General features: G+C 40.2%; 4 protein-coding genes across 6 annotated transcripts; 2 read left to right on the forward strand and 2 right to left on the reverse strand.

Annotated features, from left to right (window-relative positions):
- Window positions 1–1299: 1299 nt before the first annotated feature.
- On the forward strand, window positions 1300–8721 carry LOC103411194 (uncharacterized). Of its 2 annotated transcripts, XM_008349848.3 has the most exons (5): window positions 1340–2314; window positions 2671–4845; window positions 5078–5340; window positions 5496–6092; window positions 6212–8721. In XM_008349848.3, the coding sequence occupies exons 2-5, from the start codon at window positions 2698–2700 to the stop codon at window positions 8634–8636; spliced, it is 5433 nt and encodes a 1810-aa protein (XP_008348070.2). In that variant the 5' UTR covers window positions 1340–2314; window positions 2671–2697; the 3' UTR covers window positions 8637–8721. The 2 variants fall into 2 exon arrangements, with proteins under 2 accessions (XP_008348069.2, XP_008348070.2); XM_008349847.4 differs by having other exon boundaries at window positions 1300–4845.
- Window positions 8722–9437: 716 nt separating this feature from the next.
- LOC103411195 (NAP1-related protein 2-like) lies at window positions 9438–12948 on the reverse strand. Of its 2 annotated transcripts, none has more exons than XM_070805020.1 (10): window positions 12724–12948; window positions 11888–12010; window positions 11736–11786; window positions 11533–11607; window positions 11249–11362; window positions 11103–11164; window positions 10757–10796; window positions 10409–10465; window positions 10248–10283; window positions 9438–9832 (listed from the first exon to the last, which is right to left on the reverse strand). In XM_070805020.1, exons 1-10 carry the CDS (start codon window positions 12850–12852, stop codon window positions 9788–9790), a joined length of 732 nt encoding a protein of 243 aa, XP_070661121.1. In that variant the 5' UTR covers window positions 12853–12948; the 3' UTR covers window positions 9438–9787. The 2 variants fall into 2 exon arrangements, with proteins under 2 accessions (XP_070661121.1, XP_008348071.2); XM_008349849.4 differs by having other exon boundaries at window positions 10248–10298.
- Window positions 12949–14336: 1388 nt separating this feature from the next.
- On the reverse strand, window positions 14337–15659 carry LOC103442805 (uncharacterized). The gene has a single exon (XM_008381607.2). It carries the CDS (start codon window positions 15657–15659, stop codon window positions 14337–14339), a length of 1323 nt encoding a protein of 440 aa, XP_008379829.2.
- A 3535-nt stretch (window positions 15660–19194) lies between these two features.
- Window positions 19195–26177, forward strand: LOC103442803 (uncharacterized). The gene is made up of 13 exons (XM_017334210.3): window positions 19195–19442; window positions 19550–20058; window positions 20347–20413; window positions 20567–20965; window positions 22447–22580; window positions 22692–22800; window positions 22930–23075; window positions 23217–23293; window positions 23395–23500; window positions 23634–23827; window positions 23987–25281; window positions 25366–25601; window positions 25693–26177. The coding sequence occupies exons 1-13, from the start codon at window positions 19434–19436 to the stop codon at window positions 25736–25738; spliced, it is 3327 nt and encodes a 1108-aa protein (XP_017189699.2). The 5' UTR covers window positions 19195–19433; the 3' UTR covers window positions 25739–26177.
- The last annotated feature ends 865 nt before the right edge of the window (window positions 26178–27042 follow it).

A 27042-nucleotide genomic window follows, 5' to 3' on the forward strand; every position in this document is an offset into this window, starting at 1 on the left:
CGGCAACGCCAATGAACAACAAAGTTGAAGACTTCACAACTATCAAAAGCTTTCTTTGTGTCTGGGAGTGAACTTTATAAGTCGGAGATGAGATGTTGGAGGAAACCAAATAAACTGTGGCCATTAATATAATAATTCCTATTTGTTTGGCCCCCTCCAACTCTCACATACGGCTTTTAAAATAACATTGGGATGTTAAGAGCAATTTTCAGTTTAAACGTCGGAGATGAGATATTGGAGAAAACTAAACAAATTAGGAATTTTCCATTGCGATTTTAATTTGTTTAGTCCCCTCCAATTCTCACATCCAGCTTTTAAAACAGCATGAGAAGTTGAATTGATATGGAGAGACGATGGTAGATGAGATGTTGGGGGAAACCGAACCATGTTTTTTCGAAAATAGGTTCAGTTTCCTTCAACTCTCATCTACAATATTCTACATCCTCTTTCTTTTCATGTCAATTGAAGCCGAAGAGCAAGCAACCAAGTATTTATAGGCATTCTCATTCCTCATATCTCAACGAGAGATGAAGACTATCTTTCCTTCATGCATTTGGTAATTCATGGAAGCAAAATTTTCATGCTACTACCGACAGTCAAGGTCTAGCATACTGACAAAAATGGATTATGGGCCCCATAAACAAAGTTATAAATAGTTTTGGGCTCGACCGTACATACGGGCCCAAGTTCATTCAGCTTGCTGCATCAAAGGGAAGCTAAAGGAAGCCCATAAACAAACCCACGATGATGACATTGATGTAGTTGAGGGTACTTACCTTGGGGGTGCAACAGTAGTGTTATTCTAAGCTAATCATGCAATATGATTTGATTTAACTTTTTCATGTAGGTTCGTATGTGATTGACTCGGAAAACTGTCACATTTGTATCTCGTTGCAAGGAGTTTCTTCTCATTGCCTAATTGTAGACCATGCTCTCAAATTAATTGGTGGCAATGGTAGTGATTATTGTATACCCATTTATTTACAAGTCGTGTTTGTGCCAACTTACAAATCGATTTAACGCATATATGATATTACAATAATAATACAACAAAATAATAACTCACACTATTCATAAAAGAGCGAAGCAAAAAGAGTGTCGTGTTCTTAACTGTGCTAATAATGTTCACATTAAATCTTATGTTTGTGCACATTTGAAAATATAAAACGTGTCGCGTTAGAAATTGATAAATTTTTTAAATGTTTCTGTGTCAATTTTAAACACGACACGTGCTTATTAAACAAAAGGAAAAGCAGCACGCAAGTTCAATAAAACCAAATTCCGTACTCATTAGCAAATACTTTGCAAGATCTTGAGCCACTTGGACGAAACATTTGAACTAAATAGTTCTGTCCGGTATGACGTATGCCCTAACTGCTGGTTCTAAGTTTCCAACGGCTGATCAGTAATCAATAACCAACAAGCAGCAACCCCGGCAACGCTGCCGGCTCCAAGCAGAGCTTGAAAATTCCAACCATGTCCTCCAAATGGCGCGCAATCCAGCACCGCCACCGCTACACCTACAACACCGTCGTCATCCCCGCCACCTACACCGATTCTCTGAACTCCCTCCCGCCGCAAATCGCCACCTCAAAGTTCTTCTCCCTGCTCAAAGAGCTAGTCTCTCTGAACTCCACATACGCCCAGCTCAACCACACTAAGGGCCTCGCCGCCGCTTTCGGCGACGTACTCGCCAGTGGGGACGAAGCTCTGGTCTCCGAAGCGGCGGCGTTTTACTTGGAGCTTCTGTTTCTGGAAAATTCGCTGCCTCTGCATAAGACCCTCGTCTCTGTTTTGGCAAAGGCTCGGACTTTTCAGGCTCTGATCAGGCGATGCTATCGGAAGCTCTGCGAAGACTACGGCGGCGGTAGAGGGAAGCGGTTCTGCGTGTCCCGGTCGGCCTTATCGGTAATGGGTATGCCAAAGTTGGGGTTTTTGGTTGAAATTGTGGAAGAATGCGCCGTTTTGATCGCTTGCGATACTGTTTCGAGCTTGGATGCTCTGATTTCGGAGACGAAAGCGTACTCTCGGCCTTCTCCGATCGTTATGGAGCAATGCCAGGAGGCTCTGTCTTGTTTGTATTATCTGCTTCAGCGCTTCCCTTCGAAATTCGAGGAGTTCAATGGTGGTTCTGGGGGTGGTTGTGATAATGCTGGTCGTTCGAATGTGTTGGAGATGAGTGTGGCTGTTATTTTGAGCGTTCTGAAATCGGTGGCTTTTTCGAGGGACTGCTATGTGGCTGCTGGAGTGAGCTTTTGTGCAGCCCTGCAAGTGCGTCTCAGTCCAGAAGAGCTCGGCTTGTTTATAATGGAAGGTATTTTTCACCCAACTGATTGTAGTAGTAGTAGTTTAGATGCTAATGCAGATAGTGAGAAAAGGAATGCCATTGCCAAACTTCCTTATAAAGGGGATATGTACACTGAAATTCATAGTTTATCGGACTTGAGTAGACTTTGCTTGCTACGGGGGATTCTTACCGCGGTTTCGAGAGCAGTGCTTAATACCCATTTCGATGTGTCAAAGGGTAGTTCGAATGGCTACGAGAGTCATACCAATGGTGGCAACTGTGTTAAGACTATACTGTATGATGGAATTTTGCCTGAGTTATGTAACTACTGCGAGAACCCTACCGATAGCCATTTTAACTTTCATGCATTGACTGTGTTGCAGATTTGTTTGCAACAAATAAAAACCTCGATGTTAGCTAATCTTACCATCACATCCGAGGATTATGATCCGATTCCGGTGGAGATGGGTACCCGGATATTGAGGATCGTATGGAATAATTTGGAAGATCCTTTGAGTCAAACAGTCAAACAAGTTCATCTCATTTTTGATCTCTTCCTAGACATTCGATCCACTCTACACTGGTCAGAAGGTAGTGAGAGAATTAGGTCATTCTTGCAAAGCATTGCTTCAGATCTTCTTCGTCTGGGTCCTCGCTGCAAGGGAAGATATGTTCCTTTGGGTTCACTGACCAAGAGATTAGGTGCAAAAACTATGTTGGATATGAGTCCTGGCTTGCTATTTGACACTATACGTGCGTACATTGATGATGACGTGTGCTGTGCTCTCACATCATTTTTGAAGATTTTACTTGAGGAATTGCGTAACGAGTGTTGGAGCAGTGATGGTGTTGAAGGTGGTTATGCACTTTATAGGGGGCATTGTCTGCCTCCAATTTTGTTTGGACTTGCTTCTGGGGTTTCAAAGCTCCGTTCTAATTTGAACACTTATGCTCTGCCAATTTTACTTGAAGTGGATGAGGACAGTATATTTGCTATGCTTGCTTTTATTTCAGTTGGTCCGAGCAAGGGTGAAAGTCAACTGTCATATCCTGAGCTCTGTCGTGGAAACATGGAACCGAGAGTTCAACAGAAGGTGGCCATCTTAGTTTCATTGCTGAAGGTATCTCGTTTACTTGCATTGCTCGAAGGGGACATTGATTACGCAGTACGTGAAAATTTTGGTGGACCGGAGACAAATTTCCCCGAACGACATGCTCTTGTTTCTATCAAGGGGATAAAGGTTGAAGTTCGTGTTGAGTGGCTAGTGCTGGCATTGACCCATGTTGATGATTCATTACGCGTGGATGCTGCAGAGACACTTTTCTTGAATCCCAAGACAGCTAGTTTACCTTCCCATTTAGAACTCATGTTATTAAAGGAAGCAGTGCCATTGAACATGAGGTGTTGCTCTACAGCTTTCCAAATGAAGTGGAGTAGCTTGTTCAGAAAGTTTTTTGCTCGGGTCCGAACAGCATTAGAGAGACAATTTAAGCAGGGACGCTGGGAACCCCTGGAACATAGTAACAGCAATGGAATGCATCTTTCAATTGGAAGTGAACATACTGAAGCTAACAGAGCAAGCGATCTTTTTTGTTTCATGAGGTGGTTAAGTTCATTTCTATTTTTCTCTTGCTATCCTTCTGCACCTTATAAGAGAAAAATAATGGCAATGGAGCTCATTCTAATAATGCTCAATGTTTGGTCTATTGTGCCTGCTACTCAAGAGAAAAATGGTTCTTTATGTGTGGAAGACTGTCTCTATCCTTATAATAGAGGAATGACCTTACCTGATTCAACTTTGTTGTTAGTGGGATCCATAATTGATAGTTGGGACAGGCTGAGAGAGAATTCTTTTCGCATATTGTTACATTTTCCGACCCCACTTCCTGGAATTTCAGATCAAGGTATGGTCCAGAACGTGATTTTATGGGCTAAGAAATTAGTTTGCAGTCCACGAGTGAGAGAAACTGATGCTGGAGCTCTGACTTTAAGGCTGATTTTCAGGAAGTATGTCTTACAGCTAGGATGGACAGTCCGAGCTTCAGTTAATGTAGCTTGTCTCTCTGGCTTGGAAAGCGGAGATAATCAAACTTATAATTCTGGATATCCTGTGATGGAATATATAAGGTCACTGATTGAATGGTTGGATGTTTCCATAGAGGAAGGGGAGAAGGATCTTTCTGAAGCATGTCAGAACAGCTTTGTTCATGGGGTATTACTCACTCTACGATATGCTTTTGAGGAATTGGACTTCAACTCTGACATAGCACAGTCTAGTATCTCAGAGATGAGACATTCACTAGAGAAGCTCTTGGAGCTTGTAATGCGAATAACTTCTTTGGCACTTTGGGTCGTCTCTGCAGATGCTTGGCATCTCCCTGAGGACATGGATGAAGTGGTTGTTGATGATGATGATTCTTTCCTATCAGAGGTTCCAGATGAGGTGGAGGTGAAAACATCTCTGTTGGAGGATGAAGACAAAAATTACAAATTTGTCCAGAATAACAGGCGATCAGAACAAAGTGTAATGGTTGGCTGTTGGCTTGCGATGAAAGAGGTAATCAAATTGTCGTTAACTTATGGTTTTGCATTAGAATGCAGTTAATATGTCATTGATGTGATAGTTTCTTTAAGAAGTTATGAACATGGATTTATAGTTGAATCTATATACTTTAACCCTCAAATGCCGAGGATAAATGATATTGTAGTACGGAGAATGTACAGTCAAGACCAAGGTTTTGTAAATTTATGTCAATGTGGACCATGTTAATTTTGCCATAAATTTTCAGGTGAGTCTTCTTTTGGGAACTATCACAAGAAAGATTCCTTTACCAAGTACCCCTTCCTCAGAATCATTAGATTCAGAAACCACCTCTTCTTGTGCTTCAGTTATGATGGCTTCGGATGCAATGCTTGATGTGAAACAACTTGAAAGAATTGGGAATCACTTCTTGGAAGTCCTTTTGAAGATGAAGCACAACGGTGCAATTGATAAAACGAGGGCCGGATTTACAGCTCTTTGCAACCGGTTACTTTGTTCAAATGATCCTCGGTATGTTTATGGTTTTTTTTTTATAGTTATTTTTCAAGTTTGTACATTGTAATATTATATACTATGTTATTATTTATGTCAAGGCAACAACTTTAGTATAAGGTTTTCATGCCTCTCATGACTTTTATTTGTTGGATTATGCCATCACCATTCAGACTTTGCAAGTTAACAGAATCCTGGATGGAGCAGCTTATGGACAGAACCGTGGCCAAGGGTCAAACAGTGGATGACTTGTTAAGGAGAAGTGCAGGTATTCCTGCTGCGTTTATAGCACTGTTCCTCTCAGAGCCAGAAGGTGCACCTAAGAAACTTCTCCCACGAGCTTTACGGTGGCTCATAGATGTTGCTAATGCATCTTTTGTGGGTCTGGTTGAAACCAACAACTCTAATGGCGACATGGGTAAATTGCCCTCAATTAAGTCGGACAAAGTTTTTGAGTCTGCGGTCTCGTCAGATATAGATATTAGTGACAAGGTTTCAAAGATCCGTGATGAGGGTGTCATTCCTACTGTACATGCATTCAATGTCCTCAGGGCCGCCTTCAATGATACAAACCTGGCTGCTGATACCTCAGGTTTTTCTGCTGAGGCTATGATTGTTTCAGTTCGCTCCTTTTCTTCTCCCCACTGGGAGGTCCGGAATAGTGCTTGTCTGGCATACACTGCTTTGGTACGTCGCATGATTGGATTCCTTAATGTCCAAAAACGAGAGTCATCAAGGCGTGCGCTAACTGGGGTGGAATTTTTTCATCGGTATGGATTCCTTGACTAGTTATTTCGTACTATCATGGGTTCTTGCTAAATGCTTTGATTTTTTATTTGGTTTCCTGAGTAAACTGTAACTTTAATCAAAATATCCTTTTTCCTTGAAGGTATCCCTTATTGCATCCATTTCTAATCAAGGAACTGAAAGCTGCGACAGTGTTGCTTGGGGACGGGATATCTGGACAATCTGAATCCAACCTAGAAAATGCTGTGCACCCAAGCTTGTGCCCTGTCTTGATTCTGTTATCCAGGCTGAAGCCCTCAACAATCGCAAGCGATACTGGAGATGACGTGGATCCTTTTCTGTTAATGCCCTTCATTAGAAAGTGCTCAACACAAAGCAATCTAAGAGTCCGTGTTCTTGCATCTAGAGCTTTAGCGGGTCTGGTATCTAACGAGAAGTTGCCAAGTGTTCTCCTCAATATAGTATCCGAGTTGCCTAGAAGAGATGACCAAGCTACATGGACTCCTGAGTTGTCCCTATTATTTGATAAAACCAGAAGAAGACAACAGAGTTCTTATAATTGGACTCATGGAATTCTATTGCAGTTGAGCTCTCTCTTGGATACGAACTGTAGAAATCTGGCTGATTCCTCAAAGAAAGATCAGATTCTTGGTGATTTGTTTCAAGCTCTTTTAGCGCATTCATGGATCGGAAAACCCAGATTGTGCCCTTGTCCAATCCTCAATGCCTCTTTCCTAAATTTGCTGGATCACATGCTCAGTATTGCAAGGACGTGCCATACGAGCAAAAACGTTTATGCTCTCCGCAACCTACTTTTGGAGTTATCTACAGAATGCTTAGATGTAAAAGCTTCTAATGGGCGTTCGTATTATGATCCAACAATGGCAGAACTCCGACAACAAGCAGCAGTCTCCTATTTCAGTTGCGTGTTTCAAGCATCTGATAAAATGGCTGAAGAGGTTTTTCAGACGCCTCAGAGGTATTCTCAGAGTAATTCAAGATTTATGGAGATACCTGAAATGGAAAACTCTTTTGCGGGACTCCAGGAAAGGCTGGTCCGCTCTTTGTCGGATTCAGAATATGAAGTTCGACTTGCAACATTGAAGTGGCTGCTGAAATTCATAACATCAACAGAATCTGGTCATGAGTCCCATGATAACAGCAGTGAGATTAGGGTTATTCAGCACTGGTTTAGAACTAACCTCCAAACGACAGTGGTTAATCTATTGGATATGGAGAAGTACCACAGATGCTCGTATTACATTCTGAGGATTCTATTCACTTGGAATACACTGCAGTTTCAGAAGCTTGGGGATGTAAAATGCACGGAAACAATTTACATTGGTAGTATGGAATGCGATTCTGTATTTCTGCTTTGGGATAAGTTGATTTCGTTGTACAAGTTCACGAGACATGCAAAAGCTCAACAAACACTCATCTGCTGCTTCGGAATCTGCATAAAGAGGTTTGCAGGTTTATTAACAACTTCTGTTCTTTCGGATAACAGTGACTCTGATCGGTTAGAAAAGTTGACCCGACTTTATGGCATAATTTCCTTTTTCACCAACGTAATTATGAAACATAGTGCCTCGTCTGAGCCAATAAACATGCGCATGGCAGCAGCAGAGTCTATCATAGCATCTGGTTTGCTAGAGCAAGCTGAGCTTATCGGTTACACTGTGTTCAATAACCGAATCCCTTCTGAAAATCCATGTTCTACTTTTGAACCAAAAGAAGCGGTGAATTTCTACGCACATCAAATACTAGATATATGGTTCACATGCATCCAGCTGCTGGAGGATGAAGATGATGAGATTAGAGAAAGGCTTGCCATGGGCATTCAAGGGTGTTTTACGAGCAAAAGATCCGGTAGCTCTCATGGTGGAGTAGTCCCGACGCAAGTGGAGAAAGTGATAGGATCTTGTTTTGAGCATCTATCTTCCGTCTTTGGCCACTGGATTGGGTATTTCGATTATCTTTTACGCTGGGTGCTGAATGCTTCAAATCGTGAGGTGCCGAAAGGAGATCTTGTGAGACAGGTATTTGATAAGGAAATTGACAATCATCACGAGGAAAAGCTGTTCATCTGTCAACTGTGTTGTTCTCAACTGGACAAGCTTCGAATTTCAAAATCTTGGGCGGCTGACTTTCGGAACAAACAACAGTTTAGTGATTATCTACATGATTGGAGGCTCAGATTTTCCTGCCAGTTGACCTCATTTGCCAAGGACCGCATTGCGAAACTAGGTGGAGCGGATTGGGTTGGTGGAGCGGGCAACCACAAGGATGCATTTCTGCCCCTGTATGCCAATTTGCTCGCCTTCTACGCCCTCTCGAATTGCATATTCAACGGGAAAACTGGCGATAACAAGCATCTACAGTCTGATGTTGCCAAACTCGGTAAAGCTATCGATCCGTTTCTTAGGAACCCTTTGATCTCTAACCTGTATTTGTTAGTGGTTAAATCGCACGAGGATGCAGTTGGTTCCAACGGTGACGACCTGGTTCCGAAATTGGGAGAGGGTGCGGTATGGGAGGGATTCAATCCCCATTTTCTTCTTAGGTAAAGATGTGATTTGTACAATACAATAGCCATGAATGATTCATATTAGTATACACTTCAGCTGGGAATACAATTACTCTGCGTTCCAACTTTGTTGCATTTTTTTTGGGGAGCCTCGTGAGATTCTGACGGCTCATTGGCGTTCTAGGATTCATATAGCTCATATTAGAAGAATTCAAACTCCGAAAGACGTCGGGTGCAGAGGGTGAATGCTCCTCTTACCCGACAAAGCTATACCCTTGCCAAATGACTTCCTTAATTCAGTTACACTATCCATTCAGCATTGGGGCCACTCTTCTTGGACACCTTCCTACATCTTTACTACTTGATTTGTACTGCTTTCCAAAAAGCCGGTTTTTTTGGCCGATCGGCCGGATACATTTGAGGAATCTCAGTGATGTGTACGGTGGACGTAGGCCTCGACGGCGGTCCACACAACTAGCCTTACCTTTTTATATTATCAAAGAGCTTTAAGCCCTTCGGGCTAGCTAATGCGATGAGGGAGGGCGGGTTGTTGGGTCAGAATTAGGACAAGCCCCATGACTTAAAGGGATCCTCTCCAGATCCCTTCAACCAAATCCACCAATCCGGACTCTTGAAATTTGATTTAACGGTTAAAGTTATTATAACTTTTAAAAAGAGCCCCTGTTTTTAGCCGTTAGATCAAATTTCAAGGACCCGGATTGATGGATTTGGTGGAAGAAATCCGAAGAGGATCCCTTTCCGCCCCATGACAATTCTCTCCAACGTGACAAAAAAACCAAGATATTTTGAGTTTAAACCTCTAGGAAAAAATCAGGCAATATTTGGAGGTAAATAAACCAGAATACAATTCATTAGCTATAATATTGAACTATATATAGCGGGTACACTACAACAACAATTAAATCTTATCCCACTAAATGACGTTACCTGTATGAATTCTAAAATGCTACTGTGCTTGGTTTTGATAGCCGGTAGACCACACAAAAACAAAAACCCAAAAGGCCTAAACGATAAACCGAGACTAATTTATATGCAACAAGGCTTCTTCTTTTCCCGTATATCCTACTAGAACCCTTCATATCGCTGATTGACCAAGACAAAAAACCGGTGATGTTTCTATCGCCGCTATTCATGAAGGAGCTACAAAAATGAAGACGGCCCCAGAAGAATCTAGCTATCTTCCTCGTCATCGTCTTCCTCTTCGTCACCATTCTCCTGCACATGTGCATCCAGAAGTTAGGAAAATCATTCAATTCAATAATAATATCCAAGGTGATGAACTCTGACTAGAATGAATATACATATGCAACAAGACTCTCAAGGAGATGGGGATCCCGATTTGTGGGACACAAGTGAGCGATCGACCGCCTCTCAGAACCCGCCCATGAATATGAAAAGGAAAACCATGACTTCAAAAGCAGAACCGAACAAAGAAACAAAGAGAACCTATCAAAATGTCAACTGAACTATGGATGTACCGCACGCATGACTTGCCTATACACACTACAGAAGATGTAATTCAAGTGCGCATCGCAAATCCTTACAACATCGGGTCTAACCACAACACGCATTAGAAAAGAAGAGTAAAGATGCACGCAAGATATAGATAGTGAAATTTCATCCTTGTTACCATTTCATCGTCTTCAGAATCCTCTTCATCGACCTCCTCTTCATCAGCCTCCTGAAACAACGAATTCAAAAAGTTACCCTGCCCGCCATGGTTAGATTGAAAAGGGAAACTTCAAAGCTCAAAATCATAACAAATATACAGTCATGAGAAGAAAATATTACATTATTAAAATACTTTAGAGGATTGGGCCATAAATCGTTCTTAATTATCTCAACCATCTGCAATGTCACAGTGAACGAAAGATCAGTAAGGATTAAAAGGAAAATAAAAGTAGATTTCTTCAACTTCAATTTAAACCCCATAGGAACCGGCTACAGTTAAATCTTAAAAGGATGAAACTATAAAAACTACACAATGGCAAACAACTACCATCGATTTTGATGGTTCCCGAGTGATATTTATCAGATGAATTTGCTTTCAAATGAAGCATTTAACATATGAAAATTTAGCACGCACAGATACATACAAGCGTTACTCCGTGAATATAGATAAACAAAAACAGGCGTTACCTCGTCATGTTCAATAGCTGAGTCAAACAAACTGAAGAAGCTGCAATAATTAAAATAGATTAGCAAATACTAATCTCTGATACGCCTGTTAAATCAAAGAGAAGATAACTACATCGCTCAGCGACAAGAGTTTACAGCAACAGATGGATTTAAGTCTTATGCAGAAAAAAATTTGAACAGAATCTAACTAAATGTTTTACTTTCTGGTTCAGATGTACAAAAAAACAGGGGACTCACATTTTATGCCAAGCAAAAAAGAGGACCAAATAGTTCATAAACCCTTGAACCCTAGCCTAACAAAACAGTATTAACTATTAAAGAACACGTAGAATAAAAAGAATATAACCTCTCATCAACATGTGGTCGTTTCCTTCCATTTTTCTCGTCGGTAACTCCATTTGCAAGACCCTACACAATATACAACTCCAGTAAATTTTATGAAGGGAGAAAAAAGAAGACGACAAGGGCCAAAGTGGCAAGTGCGGTGAATACCGTGCCCTCCTTCCATTTGATGGGAGTACCAGTAATTTTTGTTGTCTCACCATCAATGAATGTAAAAGTTTTAGTCAGCTTTGTATCTTGAAAATAAGGATTGCCATTAAAGTTCTGAAATAGAGGAATTAGAAAGAGGCGTTAGCAAAGACTAATTCAAAAACTATCGGAGAGAATGGGCATTATATATTTGGAGCAAAATACAAAGAGAAAAAAGAAAAGCGAACGGAGAATAGAATGTGTGTGTGACCAAGATAAACTCAACAAGGAAACAAGAAGCTTACGAATGTGACGGAGTATCCTAACATCTTATCATCTTTGAAGTCCACCACATCAATAGAATTTAAATACTTGAATATCTGTGTCAAGAAGAAAATAACAGAAATAGTAAATACACATAACTGTTAAGATTCAGTCAGCTGAAAGAATTAAGACAATAGGAGGATAAACGAAAATCTAAGCTAAAGTAACGAACTATTTGTCCGACCTTCTGGTCTTCTTCACTCAAAATATCACAAAGCACAGGATGGCTCATGAGCTGCGTGGAGCAATAATGCACAAGTTATACACATGCGCAAATTCTGTATCAACCATTAAACATTCTGGACAAGATGAAGTGAAATAGATTGAATCACTAACAGAAGTTAGCCAAAAGTCAGGAATGGTTTTTATTATCTCATTCCGTTTCACATAGACGGGCCTGCGTATCTCGTTACACTCTTGCTCAATTTCCAAAATCTTGTCACTCTCTTCGTCATCAACCTGTGGGGTGCCAATGCAATTTCAAGCTTCATCAGCATTATATACCAATATGAAATCTTAAGCTGTATCCAATGAACCAACCAAACCATTCTAATATAACCTTCTTATCACAAATCAACAAGTCCAAAAGGAAGGTTTCATAGGAAATTCATTTATTAACACTGTCTTGATATGACCTAATAACGTTGCCAACTACATTCCCCACAAATTCTTGCAAAGCTGACGAAAAAAGAAACAAAATACTCAATCTTATGCACGATTTTCCCTTTATAATGACGAAAAGAAAGAAAAAGGTCTTGCAAGACTCACAAGTAACGCAAAATAGCCTAAACAGACACTCACACGAACATAAATTTCTCCTGTTTCGATTCCCAAACCTTGCAAAAACCCGAATTCCAAAATCTTCACTAGAAGATGATGCCTCAGGTCACATTCTCTAAAATACCAAGAACATACGAATTCAAATTCAGATACCAACACCACTCATACCACAAAAAACAAAAGGAAAAATGTTATAAAAACTAAAAATGAAAAGCTCAGCGAGGTGATTAAAATCCCCAAAAAAAATTGAAATTAAAAGCCACGCTTATGAGCTATATGACATACAGAGACTTTTATGCATACACATTGCCAATACACACACACACACACACACACACACACACACGCAGCATAAAGAGAAAGAGAGGGAGAGAACAGAGAGGCTACAGAACCTTGTCGAGTTCGTCCTGAACCTCCTGCAACTTCTCAACGGAAAGCACGAACTCCTTGTCCAAGTGATAGGCGTCGTCCTCCGGAGCTCGCTCAGTGAGCTTGGCCTTCTTCTCCGCGTCCGCCACCATCGTGAGAAAGCAAAACCCTAGCTCTGGAGGCAAAGCAAAACCCTGATTTTATGTCGGGAAAGCGAGGGAAAACCAGCGCCAGGGTTTTGTAATGATTCTTTAGTCATTACCGTCTGTGTGTGAGGGCTTTACAGTCTTTTCACATCCTCACTGTAGTTCCGTGTCACTTGTTTTCTTAAGCAATTTTAGGCATCAAAGTAATTGTTGGCATTCTCTCGCAGAAATTTTGCTTTCCCTTTTTTTGGTAGAGATGAATGCAAAATAATTATTTTAAAATGCTAATAATAATTCTCTTATTAATATTAATATTCTGACATTAAGTGCCGAGAACAAATTTAGATAGACATATCATAATTTGTGTAGATTTATAGTCAATATGTACAAAATTATGTTAGAAATTAAATTTTCAAATGTTTACTCGCACTTATCATGAACACATCCACAATATTAGAAAAGCAAAACGGACATAAAATTCCAATTATTTGAGGGGGCTGAACAATTTACTTCATCTTTCTCCTCATGTAATACGAAATGAAATTTCTTCAATATAAACAGTTCTAAGACACAAAACGCAAAACACATAAGAAGCAAACCCCTTTTGGGCTTTAGACAGAGGAGATAATGGATCATCGTAAGAAATTGAATAATGGGCCTTAAAAAGCCCATTAGTTTTGGTTTGGGTAAGTTTATGGTGACACTCGTGGGATTCATATGATATGCATGAAACAACAAAAGGGTAATGCCCAAGTTTTGAGAGTTGAGAATATTAGTGAGAGGAGAGTTGGTGGAAGAGAGAGCCAAGGCAGATGACTGTTTACTAGAAAATTCAGTCTTTTTTAGTTGAACGGTCATGATTAAGTTACATCAACATTTTGTATTTGACATTTTTATTGAGAGAAAATGGTAAAGAGGAAAGTGAGAGAGGGAGTAGAATTCTATTCCCTTTAAATTTCTCTCTCCCTCCTACTTGAACGGTCATGATTAAGCCACAACAACATCGTGTGTTGAATTTTTTATAGAGAGAGAAAAACAAAGAAGAAAATGTGGAAGGGGGAGAGAAAAGGGTAGGAGATTTTGAGGGCAGAGAATCCTAGTTCGTGAAAGAGGAAGGGAGGGAGAGGAGTAGATTTGGGAAATAGAGAATCTTACTCATTTGTACTGTGCTCACTGATAACAATCTTTCATATGAATTCTGATCTTAAAAAATAAACAAAAACACTGAACAAACTAAAAATAAAATTACCAAAAACCCTAACAGCTCAGAAATGACGCTTGAACATAATAATTTAATCTCGGTTTTTGAATAAGAGGTTGTTCATACATACTATGGCATCACCAATGGGGTCTCTATCCTCCTTGAGTCTATCTATTTAGAGACTCAAAGTATCCATTCGTCTTGAACACCACTTAAAATTTAAAATGGATGACAAATTAACCTAGCTGGGTATGTTGAAAATTTAACTAAAAGCAATTTAACTAAGTCATCAATTATTTGATGTGAACCATATAGGTGGAGCGTCTAATTCTCCACGTAAATCCTTGAGGCAGTTGAAGTTCATGATGCTCTTGTTTGTCAACGAAAACACCCCAATATCGCGCCCCCTCGACGGTGAACTCGAGCAGAAATTATCGAACGCAAAACAAATGCAGTTTCTCTCAAGTGTCTTCTCGCAAACAGTATCGGTTGCAGAGAGGAACATGTTGCTAGCCTTGCTCACAAACAATATTCGATCGCCAAGGTCCGAAACTATCACCCATTCATGACCATTACCAGCACACTCCAACCTGAACACTTGAAATCCAAAAGTCTCCGGCGGAATAACGAAATTGTCACAACCCTTGATGTCCGACCAACAGATTATCGAATCCTTCTCACGAACAAAGCTATTACCGCGGAAAATCATGAACAGCTCCTTCGATGCAGCATCTTTTGCTAGGTAAACGTCGTCTCTGATTTCTCCATCGTCCCTTGTGGTAATTTGTAAAGGAATTGGCCCGGGCTTACGCATAACCAAATTTTCAACAGCATAGTTAGGATGACCAACGTTTTTCATGGCATCTTCGATGTCAAACGCCATGATAAACTCCGATGCCTCTCTTGTTGCCGCGTATAATTTCCCGTCAATTATTTCTATGTCGCAAAAGTCGAGCCCTCGGACATCCCAACCTTCAATTAGAGTCCATGACATATCAGTAGGCCTACAAATTGCCAAACGGCCTTGTGAACAAAGTCTTTTTTCCTTTTTTTGGTCGTCAAAGTCTTGCGAACAAAGTCCTGCCACAACACAATGCGGGCTCGTTGGTGCTGAAGAGGCTACTATTTTCTTGAACTTGAAGGACTGTTGGTTGCCCTTGCCGCAAGGAAAGTTGAATTGCGATGGAAGCATAACTCTAACTCGTTCGCGTGATGTCGGATTCAAGAAGTAGATAGCACCAAAAGAACTACGGCTCTCGTTATTCAATGACTGGAATGATCTGAAACCCTCGGCCGGCTGGACGAATTCATGATCAACCACGATTAACCAACCCTCGATCGACCCAACACAGTCGTTATTACAAGAGGGACTCGATAGTTTGTAAATCTTTTCGTCGCTTAGACTGAGAAAACAATGATCTTTACGATGTGTATTGTTGAGTTTTCGACTAGTGGAGCGGAGCATAAGCCGGGGAAGTTGACGAGCAGGAGAATGGCAACGCTTGCTCCGATCATCGTCGGAAACTCGAGCCGATGACCGATTACCAATTGTATGCTTATAGTTATAGATCCTCCTCCCAATCCGGATTAATGAATCCATTCCCAGAACCATGATGCAGTTTGTATATGGAATTCAGTAAAGATCTTATACGATGAGCATGCAAGGTTCTAAGAGATTGAAAGAGCAATTTCTGTGTGCGTGGCTTCAGGCTTGCATGCATTGGGTTTGTCCAACTCCTGCATGTCCTTAGTTGATATAGGATTTGGTGGGAATATGGGAATCTTGTCAAGATTTGCAAGCCCTGTAAACTTTCCCTTGCGGTTCTTTTAGTACACAAGTACTTAGCCTTTCTCATCTTTCCCGCAATATAACTTTTGGAAAACACTTCTGCTCGTAAACGTTTTTGTTATAAGTTTTTTTTATTAAGAAACATTAAAAATATGGATTGTGACATATGCTTATCCAAATCAATCCATGCAAATACTACCTGTTTCAATTCAAAATTTTCGGCCAATAAAGTGTAATAAATGAATCAAATTGCTTGATTTCGAATCAACATGTCCTCGGGTTAAGCCCGTTTTCTGCTTCCTTTTGTATGTTTTCGGAAAGAAAATGTTGCTAGCATACTATTTTTTTAAGAGTAATGTTAGGAAGGCCAAATTTTTTAATCCAAATTGCAAATCAAATGACGTGTCACCAATAAGAAACAAACATGTTAATCGACACTTAATTAATAATCTAATCATCTACAACCACATCATTTAGTTTGTAAATTTGGTTTAAAAAATTTGGTCTACCTAGCATTACTCATTTTTTAAACCCGAAACAAAGTGTACGTGAAAAAAAGGGGCTTAAACCGGGAACGTGCATGTCGATTTGTAATTTACCAATAACAAAAAAATTATTCAACTGAACAATTGGAATTAATAAATTACTAGATTTGTTAATACCTAGATGTTCAAAACTTTAAAGGTGACACCACGTAATTAAGCTCATGAATTTGTACTAAACTTAAAAAATTAACATGTTAAGCGCAATGATGTTTTATGATTCATGCAACCGAGTGGGATAAGGATCTATTGTTGTTAATGTGAAAAAAAAAATTCTGCAGCCGAGTGCAGAGACTATCTAACTAAGCAAAGGAGGCCAGGAGCTTGATCTCGGCCACACTGCGTTTGATGCATCCGCTTGGTGGTTTTCCAGTTTTGTCTGAAGACTCTCCTGATGTTTTCCGGTCCCCGACTTACTCTAAATCCAACCTTCTTAGGTGGAGCAGTAGTGGAATCATCATCAAATCTGATCTCGGTCCAGGGAACTACCTCATCCTCCTCGAGATCAAAGCTATAACTCCGATGAAGAACATTCTTCATACACAGTTCCTTTGACGTCAAATCTTTCAGCCCTTGATCGCTTGTAGTAATATGGCAAGGAATTTGCACAGGTTCAAGCATATGCAAACTTTCGGCGAAATAGGCAGGAGGGCGGGCGGCGTCTAGTTCAATGTTGAACTCTACTAAAAACTCGGGCGCATTCCTTAATGCAGCGTGTAGTTTCCCGTTAATTATTTCTATGTCGCAAAACTCGACCCCTCTGGCCTTGCCTTGATCAACGAAAGTCCATGATTGATCGGTCGGTCTGCAGAACGCTAGCCGGCCATGCCAACACAGGGCTGCCACGAGACAATGCGGGCTTGTTGGCGCTGAAGAGGCTACTACTTTTTTGAAGAAGGAAGGCCCGTCGCTGCCCTCACATGGAACCGTGGATTGAGAAGGAAGCATAACTCCATCTCCTGATATCGGATCGAAGAAGAAGTTGACAGTAGAAAAACGAGTACCATTACGCTGACCGGGTAGCAAGTGGAACGACCAAGGATTTGCGAAAGCACCGAAACTCCCTACGTTCCAACATTCAACATCGACCATGATCAACCAACCTTGAATCGATCCAACACAATCAAGCCTATTTAGTTTGTAATAAGTGGGAAAGTTCGAATTGAAAAGGTTCCGGTCACTTGGACTTAAATTGCGACGTTGTTTGAGGGAGGCGAGGCGTTGAGATTGGAGCATATGCTGCAGAAGTTGAGAAGCATGGTGGTTACGCTTGCTCGGATCAAATGTCATATGATCAACAACTCGAAGCAATGTGTTCCTTGTTTGCAACGCCACGGTATCAATCTGGAATTCGCACGAAGATATGAACGAGCAGCTTCAGCTGGAACAGATTTAGATTCGCAAAGAATTGTAGTGTGGTTTGCAACATTTGGTTGGGTTCTATGCCCTAAGTTTTTATAGTTTGGAGAGTTTTCCTAGCGGGAGTGCGGTTTTTGTACTACTTTCCCCCTTTCGTCTGCCCTAACTTGTTTAGGAAGAACAAAAACTTGCTTCTTTTGAAAATCAATGGGGCCATGCGTTTACAAATATTACCAACAAAAAGGAGCGACAATTAACGGGCAAGCTAGTTTCAAATTAGACTCCATTGATTCAGATTAAAATTTTTTTGTGCAAAAATCACCCAATTTCGTAAGATTGGACTTCGATTCCGTGAATCGCTTGAGCTATGAAACATTTTCTGTGCCATGGAGCCAGATCAATGAGCTATGACGCTTTCGTTGACTGATTTAAAGAACTAAACCAAAGGTGAGGTATTGCATTTTTTTCAACATGATGTATCACTAGTTCAAACTTTCTTCAATTATCTACTATTAACGGTCAAAGCGAACCCTTTCATTCCAAATTCTTCTCGTAATTTAGAAAATCCAATATAAATTATTTTATCGTTTTTCAAATAACTTGTGTTTTTCTTTGGGTTTTTTTTTTTAATTTTTATTTCTTTTAATGCACATCACGCATTATTTCAAAACTGCCCAAATAAATAACTGAGACAAATATGGCGTTTGAAAAACTATAGACTATAGTATCCATACTAAATTTAAATTTGGCATACTGTGAAACAAAACTTTGCTGAGTTTTGGGCAACTTCTAGGTATTTATCCATTTTTGTTTGAGGTGCTATTTTGGAAAAGTTTACAATGTGATATCTGTTCACACTGTTACGTGTTGTACAATAAACAAACAATAAAGTTAAAATATTATTGACTTATAATATACATTAGTGATAAATCATTATGTCATAGCACAAGTGGGTTGATCATATCGCGTAACATGTGTTAAATTAAGAAATCTATCTTACAGTAGATCTAAACACAAAAGATAAATGGTCACTTAGTATTATAATCTACTATTATTCCTTTCCGCTTATAATTGAAGATTTCAAGTCTTTAGCACATGAGGTGGCGGTTTGGCTAGGTAACATAGTAGAAATGTATCGGAGTGCAACTCCTAGAACGACGGTTCGATTCCATCCTTGACCTTGGAGAGTGGCGAGCAATTCTAACGGATGACGAATTTAATATCAAATTATAGTGTGGTCCAGTCTAAATCTCCACCTATTATTGTTTGTATTACAAAAATTAATACGTGGTTCAGTCTAAATTTCTACCTATTATTATTTGTATTACAAAAATAAAAAAAATAAGTAAATGGAAAAATAAATAAATTATTAATTTCCGTTGGATCATAAACCGAGTTTAATTAACCGTCTGAAGTCCGCCACTATAAGGAACAGACTGGCCCTCCGTTTCCCTCCCATTTCGTTTCTCCGCTGCTTCCTCAGACTCAAGAGTGAAAAGACCAGACTGACCAGACACTGAAACATTTCCACGGCGTCCAAACGCCTCTCACTGTAAACCTAAATCTAGGGTTTCGCCATCGCTACCACCTCAAAGCTTGCATACGAACCGCCGTGTAGTTACTCCGATAAATGCCTGCTGCATTGCTCCGGCGGTCCAGAGGTTTATGATCCGCGCTCAAAAATTAGGGTTTTCTGATGAATCTGGTGCGCCACGAACTCTTAATCTCGATTAATCTTGATTAATCCTGATTATCTTTGATTTAATCTTGATTTTCTTGAGAAAATGTACTGAAAGTCCTACTTAATCGCAGGAAATACAAAATTTTGGAGCGACGGAGCTCCTGACCAACTCGCTTCCAAAATGCACCTATTTCTCTTACAATCACGACGAAAACGTCGCGTCCAAGGCCGGCGACGATCTCCGGAGTGCAAAGAGCGAACGGTTCGACTTCGTGGAAGCCGAATCGCTCCTGATCAACTCGGTTTTCCGAGACAACAAGGCACAACTCGTGACTCACGCGAAGCGGTTCGCGGAGGCGTCTGGGGAGGCGATTGACCGGAGCACGGTGTCGAAGCTCCTCCACCTCTGCTGCAACTTCGACTCACCGGAGTGCGCGTCGGCATTGCTAGCCGGAGAGGTCGGAGAGACACCGCTGATAAACGAGCTCGACGATTCCGGGAAATCGGCGCTGCACACGGCGGCTCTGGCTCACGCGGCGAGGTGCGTGGAGGTTTTGCTAAAGAAACACGCTCGTACGGGCCTGAGGACACGAGACGGACGCGCACAGCTTGCTCTGGACCTGTCTCTCTCTAACAGCAGGTAACAACCAATTACAACGTCCCAAAACACAGTCGTTTTTAGAATTTGATTGCCTTCAAAGGTAAAAGGTGATCCCTTCCCCATAAACCCCACTGCACATGTTGCTTCTTATGGAAATTCTGCTTTTTCCTTTTCAGTCCTCTTTTGACCTATTTCAACATTTTTATTAATTAACTGTTCCTCTTTCTAATTTTTTGTTCTTTTTCTTTCTTGTCCCTTTGTCCTTAAAAGTAATTTATAATTAATTTCCGAATTATGATAAACCCTAATTCGCATTTTGATTTTCAGGATCGATGTGATTTGGACTCCGGATGATTACACCATTGAGGACTTGGTTGTTGTTCTTGGTGAAAAGGTTTTTATTTTTTTTAAAAATTTTTTGGTGATTTTTTTTATTTTTCTTGGCCTGTTTGGCTTCCTAGAAAATGAAAAAGCTGGCAATTTAAATATTAACAAAAAAAAAACCTCACTTCAATTTGGTGAATTTAATTTATTTTTTCCGTCTCAGGATTTGACGACTGTGAGACTTCTCAGTGAGAAGACGAAGGAACTAGGTGACGTGGCATATGCAAACGCCGTTGAAGGCCGTATAGTTGCTTTAGCGGCTCTGCTTACAGTAGCTGCGGAGAAGGTGAACGAAGCGGTGTTGGAGTTGCGCGATGCCGATTCGGGTTCCAAAGAGAAGGTGACAATATACGAGTGCGTTATACGGGAAGCTCTGTCCCTGGTCCCTTCAAATACGCCGTTGAGGGCGGCCAAACGCACCTCGAGCGCCACGGAGAGCGACGATGCCGAGAAAAGGAGGATTCTGCTTCACGAGATAGAGCTGCTTCAGCTCTTCGGAGCTGTTGCTCTCAGCAGTGGTACGGATAAGAAGGTGATGTCACCACTCATCCGAGCAGCCCAGGTAAGCCCAACAGTTCTCCAATTTGTCCTTTTTGTTGATTCATTATACAAAAGAAACGTTCTCAAACCATCAAACAGTGAAAGGAAAAATACCATATTTTTGTTAGTGCATTTTTATTGTTAAGTGGTAGCCTCGTAATGATGAGTGTGATTTTCCTTGAGGAATGATTGCAGATGGACAGCAGAGATTAAATATTCTGTACTCAAAATAGATGTCGTTTTTATGTGGTCTCAATACATGTTTAACATATATTAAATTTATAATAACAAAATTAAGATAAGTTAAGATAATAAATACGTGTCAATTATTTAATAAGGTCATAAAGATGCCATACTAATTTTGAATTTAGAAGATTTAGTCTTTGGACTGCATAATATGTTACGAATAAATTAGTATGAAACTCTTTGTAACGTTTTTAACTTAAATTCTCATATTTATAAGGAAATAATATCCCTAAATTATAATAATAGTAGCTAATATGAGTGAGACTTTAAATATACTCGCCTCAACTTAAAACTTAAAAAGTAGTGAGCGAAATGTTCTCTACTTTTGTGCTACAAGGGTACCATATGATGTGTAAAACTTTATTTTATTTTATTTGGAGAACTATGATGTGTAAAACTTTACTATGCGACGGAACACGTGATCCGGAGGCCAGTTTGAAGTTTTGTTTGTGAAAAAGGGAAAGTTGAACCTCGATTGTGGTGATATGCTTGATGGAGACTATGCGAAGAACACATTCGTTTTGGGATTTGTAATGGATTACGCTGGAATTGACGACCCCACTAAACAACAATCCTTGTTTTCTTCTCTTCCAGGTGCTGATGTGGTGTGGTAGTTATAAGTGGTTGGGGTCTGGGCCTTTAGCCTCTGTGTATGGTCCCTTTTGTGCCTACATTTGGGTCTGCCTGCCTCAGGCTTCTTTTTATGGCTTGGTCTTGTGTTGTGGGCCTTGGAGTCTTTTTCTTTTCTCTGTTTCTTTTGTTTTTGTTTAAATATTGTTTGTCTTTCAGAAAAACCTGTGAAGCACGTGCCTCGTTCAATGAAGTCAAATTGTCTCTAAATATTTTGAAGGGAAGTAATTTGCTTCCCAATAGAACTAGTTAGGACTATATTATTACACTAAAGAGAAGTGAGGTAAGAATGCATTAGGTATGTATATGTGTGTGTGTGTATATATGTCTATATCAGGGACAATCCCGCTTTTGAATTTAGGGTTTAGGGTATTTGTTGGTAAAATTCATTCCTGTTCATTGCATGAGAAGGGTATCATCTTCCAACTAGTTAGTTTTTCTGCATGCACGGTAACTTAAAATACAATGCAGAAGGAAATGCATCGCTACTCAATCTTGCATGAAAAGGAAAAAAGTTGCTAAATGAAGGGCATCACTTTATTTGTGATATGCTTCATATACGTGTCACTGTGTGCTGTTGGGGTTTTACTGTGATATGTGATTCGAAACTTGTTGGAATTTGGATAGGTAGGAGATGAAGCAGTCATTCGTCTGCTTCTGAAGACAAATATAGATGTAAATGATGCTGATGATGCAGAAGGAAATTCTGCTCTTCATTGGACCCTCAAACTGTCGAGATTGTTGCATCCACAGCAGATCAAGTCTCTCTCTCTCTCTCTCTCACACACACACACACACACACACACACACACACACACACAGATGCATAGAGTTAATTGCCTTTATAAATTTTGATGGATTTCTTGTTTCAGAATTTTATGGCTTCTCATTAAGCATGGGGCACGAGTGAGCCAGAGGAACAAATTAGGATTAACTTCCTTTCATATTGCTGCTGGTAGTGGTAACACAGAGGCACTTCAGGTATTGCATATGTTCTTTTCTGCATAGTTTTCAATTTTCTTAAAGCATCAACTTTTTGGCAGCCAAAACTAGTTGGCAACTTTAAGTTTTCATGGAAGTCACTTATATGGTCTTTGAGCCAATTGGCAGGTCCTTCTGTTGGAAGACCCAGAAGGTGTCCAGTATAAGACAGAAATTAAAGAAACCCCACTGTTCTTTGCTGTGAGAAATGACAACATGGAGTGCGCTGAACTTCTTTTGAGCTGGGGAGCAAATAGTGAAATTCTCAATCTGCGGTAAGAAACAATTGAACCAACTCATCCAGTTCAATGTTGTTAGTGTTTATTCTGTATTTGCCAATTTGAAGCTGGCTCTCAGAATTCAAACTTCAAACGCTAACATTTATCTCCATGTCTGCAAACTGTTAACATAACCAGTAGACAAAGACCTATTGACCTGACAAACTCGCAAGATATGCGTTTCATGTTGCTGAACCCGACCAGTGTTAGCCTCAGTAAGTTGATTTTCAAAATGTGTATGTGAGGAAATTATGAAGCAACTCTATCAATTGTACATTTGTTTCACATTTCTTACTATCGATTTTCAATTTTGCAGACACCAATCAACATAAATGCCATGCTTGTTCACGAGTCAATGAGGCTTTCTCAAGCACCTGCGAAGCACTTCTAACCATGCAATATGAAGACACCGCCACTGAAAGGTACATTCAAGTTATGTGCTTGTGTGTGAGTGTGTGAGCATGTAAGTGGTTGTGCATGTGTATGTCCTTAAATCTGTTAGCTTGTTCTCAAGTTTCCATACTTGTTTGTGCATGCTACAATTATTCACTCCAGCAGTAAAGCCGAGATTTGCAAATACTTTGACTCCTCTCGCGGATGTGTCAGAGGATCTAAGTGCTTTTTTTCACATGATGTGGAGGAGCATCGGAAAGTGAAGCATGAAGCAGCCCATAATCATTCTCCTGTTGATAAAGCATTAGCCCTCAAGCGCATCTTCGTAGGAGGACTTCCTCCTTCAGTGGACTCTGGTTAATCTCACCACTCTAAGAAACTTTCATACAAAAAGCTTTAAGTCATATGAATTATGAATACTCTCTCAAGCATTTATCAATGATTTGTTTAACATATATATAATCAACTCTATTTCTCTGGATGACATAATTTTCATATGTTACTTTGCGAATCAGATTCGTTGGGTAAGTTTTTTGAAAAAGAATTTGGGCCGGTGGAAGATGCCATAGTCATTTTAGCTCAAATGGAAAACAAGACACACTCTCGAGGCTTTGGATTTGTCACATTTAAAGAGGAGAAATCTGTTTCTGCAGCTGTTCATGCACACTATATCACCATGGCAGGCAAGCCGGTTGAAATAAAAAGCCTAATACCAAAATTGGCAGCTGAGTCGGTGAAAATGGCACTTCGACATCAAGAACAAAAGAATTGCAATTGCCAATCTCCACTTCCAGCAAAGGTGTTGTCCAACGAGATGATTATGGAAGCAAATAAACCCAAACAAGGTTCTTGGCTTGATAAGGTAGTCTACGGCCAACCAAACACATCCCCTCAAGCACATAATACCAGCAGCCCCAAGGATAAAAGCGTGCCTGTATGGCTAAAGGCTTTCAAGAAGTGGTTTCCTCGCTTCTTACAACGTCTGCCAAAGCCCACGGTTGGAGAATATGCTCTCTCCTCTCTGAAAAGTGATTTCAGGGCTTCTGTTGGCTTAGAACTGGATCATTCGCACATTGGCTTCTCTAAGCTCAGTGACTTCATCAAATCTTTCTCCAACTTATGTACCATTAAGCATGTCCCTATTGGAAAACTCGGATCTCTCAGTCACATGGTCCTCCTACCAAATCCCAGGCGTCACCACAACCTTTGTCATGCATTCAAAATGCCTTGCAGTTCCCCTTTTTCTACACCAACTGATGATGGTGGGGATTCAAAATGTCTTCATGACATTTCAGTTGAGGCTGGCGGTGATTCAAAGTGTCTTCAAGACCTCCCAATGGATGATGTTGGTGATTCAAAGTGTCTTCAAGACCTCCCAACGGATGATGTTGGAGATTCAAAGTGCCTTCAGGATATTCCAACCGATGATGTTGGTGATCCAAAGTGTGTTCGGGACATTCCAACTAATGATGGCGGTGATTCAAAGCATCTTCTGGAGCTTTCGGTTGATGATCGTGCCGGAAACTCTGGGTACCCTAAAGAGAGACCCTCCTCTGGGAACCCTGAAGTAACCTCAGGAAAGGATACAACATCCCATTGGGAGCATTCAAGGGTCCTGCAATTCTTGAAGCCAGATCCTGTATTCCATGGTCGAAAAGATTATGATGTGCAAGAAGTAAGAGGACAGCTTGTAGAGAATACAGGAAGCACTAAGCCTAGCGATCCACAGCGGCATTTGGTTTTGGAGGCCCTTACCAGAAATAGGAACAAATCCTCGGGGTTCTTCCTTCGTGAATTTGATTTCTACAAGGTGAGAGCAGTAGCCAGTGAACTAAACGTTACGATTTTATATACATTGTTAAAGAGTTCATATATAGTGTTCATATGGACGCAGAACTACAAGGAAAGCATCTTGGAGGGAAAGTGTTTTGCCTGCAACCAGAACCAGATGTCATGGGCCAACTTCCCCTGCCAACACTTGCTGTGGTGCGGCGACTGCAAAGTGCAGGCCATACTGGCATCTAGTGGTTCTGTGCATAAATGCGTGGTTTGTGATGCGCAAGTACACAAACTCATTTCACTTCCGCGGAATGATGAGTTCTTGCCTATGCCACCTGGTCTTTTCCGAACGTAAGATCAAAGATGATTCCACTTGCCTAACACTTTGATTGTTTTTTATCTTGTTTTCCTAATAGTGCTTTGTCTTTCTCCCGCTTTGTAGTCCATTCGTGCAGAAGACATCTCCACTGATGACCGGTAACAGATGAAATCATTTGCACTCGAGGTCCCCGTGCATAGAGGGGAGAAATGCTGCAAGTGGAAGGCAGATGACAGCTGAAGACGCATAGTATGAGGGTGCAGGTAAACTGTAAATATGCACCTGGAAAAGGTAAAGAGGTTAAAGGCGGGTTGGGCATAGCGGTTCCTTCCCGCCACACTAGAAAATACTTTTGGACTCAGGTCAAAACCGTAGAGTTTGCCGTAGAGTTTGCCGTAGAGCAGTAGCCTTATATCACTTAGAAGAAGGAAAGAAAATGATAGCAGAAGCATTCTACTGATATATATATATATAACTCGTTTTGTTGATATTTTGGAGGATAGAATCTGAATACAGAAGGGAACTATCAAAGTCCTCACAATCCTTATTTTGTCTTGCAATGTAGCTACTTCTACGAAGTGTGACATATACAACAGTAATTACCCTGAGCTTATCTGGTTTATGATTCAGTTTCACCCGATATTACTTTTCGGATGTGCCAATTGCGGTAAATTCAAATTATCGTGATATAAGTCTAATTTTATGAGCAAGTATTAAGTATATTTAATTTTACTTTGATTATTGCCACATCAGCTTATTTTTTGCTGGTGAGGGTTTTTGCTAGATCTTTCTTTTGGGATCCTAAGGATTCTATGGTTAGTTTTCATTAGCTACTATTTATATTTAACTTTAAATTTTTAATTTTGAAATAATTTTTGACTTGAACGATCATGATCACGGAACCTCTAGGATCTCCAGGAAATGATCCGGCGAGGATCCTTTTCCTTTCCCCAGCTAAAACCTCAGAAGCTGCTTTTGGGTTTTGACTTTGTGAGGCTGATTTTTCAATCTTTCTTTTCTTACTTTAGGTCGTTTTAAGGTTACGGGCTTGAGTTTCATTTGGGCCTAATAATAGGTATACGCCCTATATAGGGTCCATAGTCCATATCAATTTTTATATATGAGATTGGGCTGACTACGTTTTACACCTTTCATTTTTGAAGTGATTTTCAAAATCCATCGTGAAGTTTTAATTTTTTCACATTTAAAATTGTACCAATTAATTTTTTGTCTTATGAATTATTTCAATTTTCGTTAAATTGATGACATTGTGAAGCATGAAACTCATAACTTGGCTGATACGTAAGTCGCATTTGCACTACATTGACTAAAAAACTCATCAATTTAATTAATTAGACATTCAAATACTTAAAAAGTGTATTACAATATACTTTGGGTTCCACTTCCACGTTACGTATCATTAAATGATACGAGTATTAGATGGTGTAGATTCATAGAACCACAATAAAAGTA

This window comes from Malus domestica, chromosome 09 (assembly GCF_042453785.1).
Source record: "Malus domestica chromosome 09, GDT2T_hap1".
In the NCBI taxonomy this organism is placed as follows: domain Eukaryota; kingdom Viridiplantae; phylum Streptophyta; class Magnoliopsida; order Rosales; family Rosaceae; genus Malus; species Malus domestica.

Excerpts from the sequence above, each read along its gene's own strand:
- LOC103411194 (XM_008349847.4), top strand. The coding sequence starts at position 1,477 with ATGTCCTCCAAATGGCGCGCAATCCAGCACCGCCACCGCTACACCTAC. Across the intron at positions 4,846-5,077 it reads GTTGGCTTGCGATGAAAGAG|GTGAGTCTTCTTTTGGGAAC; the intron begins GTAATCAAATTG and ends ATAAATTTTCAG. Across the intron at positions 5,341-5,495 it reads CTTTGTTCAAATGATCCTCG|ACTTTGCAAGTTAACAGAAT; the intron begins GTATGTTTATGG and ends ATCACCATTCAG.
- LOC103411195 (XM_008349849.4), bottom strand. The coding sequence starts at position 12,852 with ATGGTGGCGGACGCGGAGAAGAAGGCCAAGCTCACTGAGCGAGCTCCG. Across the intron at positions 11,363-11,532 it reads TAGGATACTCCGTCACATTC|AACTTTAATGGCAATCCTTA; the intron begins GTAAGCTTCTTG and ends CCTCTATTTCAG. Across the intron at positions 10,299-10,408 it reads CTCTAAAGTATTTTAATAAT|GAGGCTGATGAAGAGGAGGT; the intron begins GTAATATTTTCT and ends TCGTTGTTTCAG.
- LOC103442805 (XM_008381607.2), bottom strand. The coding sequence starts at position 15,659 with ATGGTTCTGGGAATGGATTCATTAATCCGGATTGGGAGGAGGATCTAT.
- LOC103442803 (XM_017334210.3), top strand. Across the intron at positions 20,059-20,346 it reads CTGTCTCTCTCTAACAGCAG|GATCGATGTGATTTGGACTC; the intron begins GTAACAACCAAT and ends TTTGATTTTCAG. Across the intron at positions 20,966-22,446 it reads CACTCATCCGAGCAGCCCAG|GTAGGAGATGAAGCAGTCAT; the intron begins GTAAGCCCAACA and ends GAATTTGGATAG.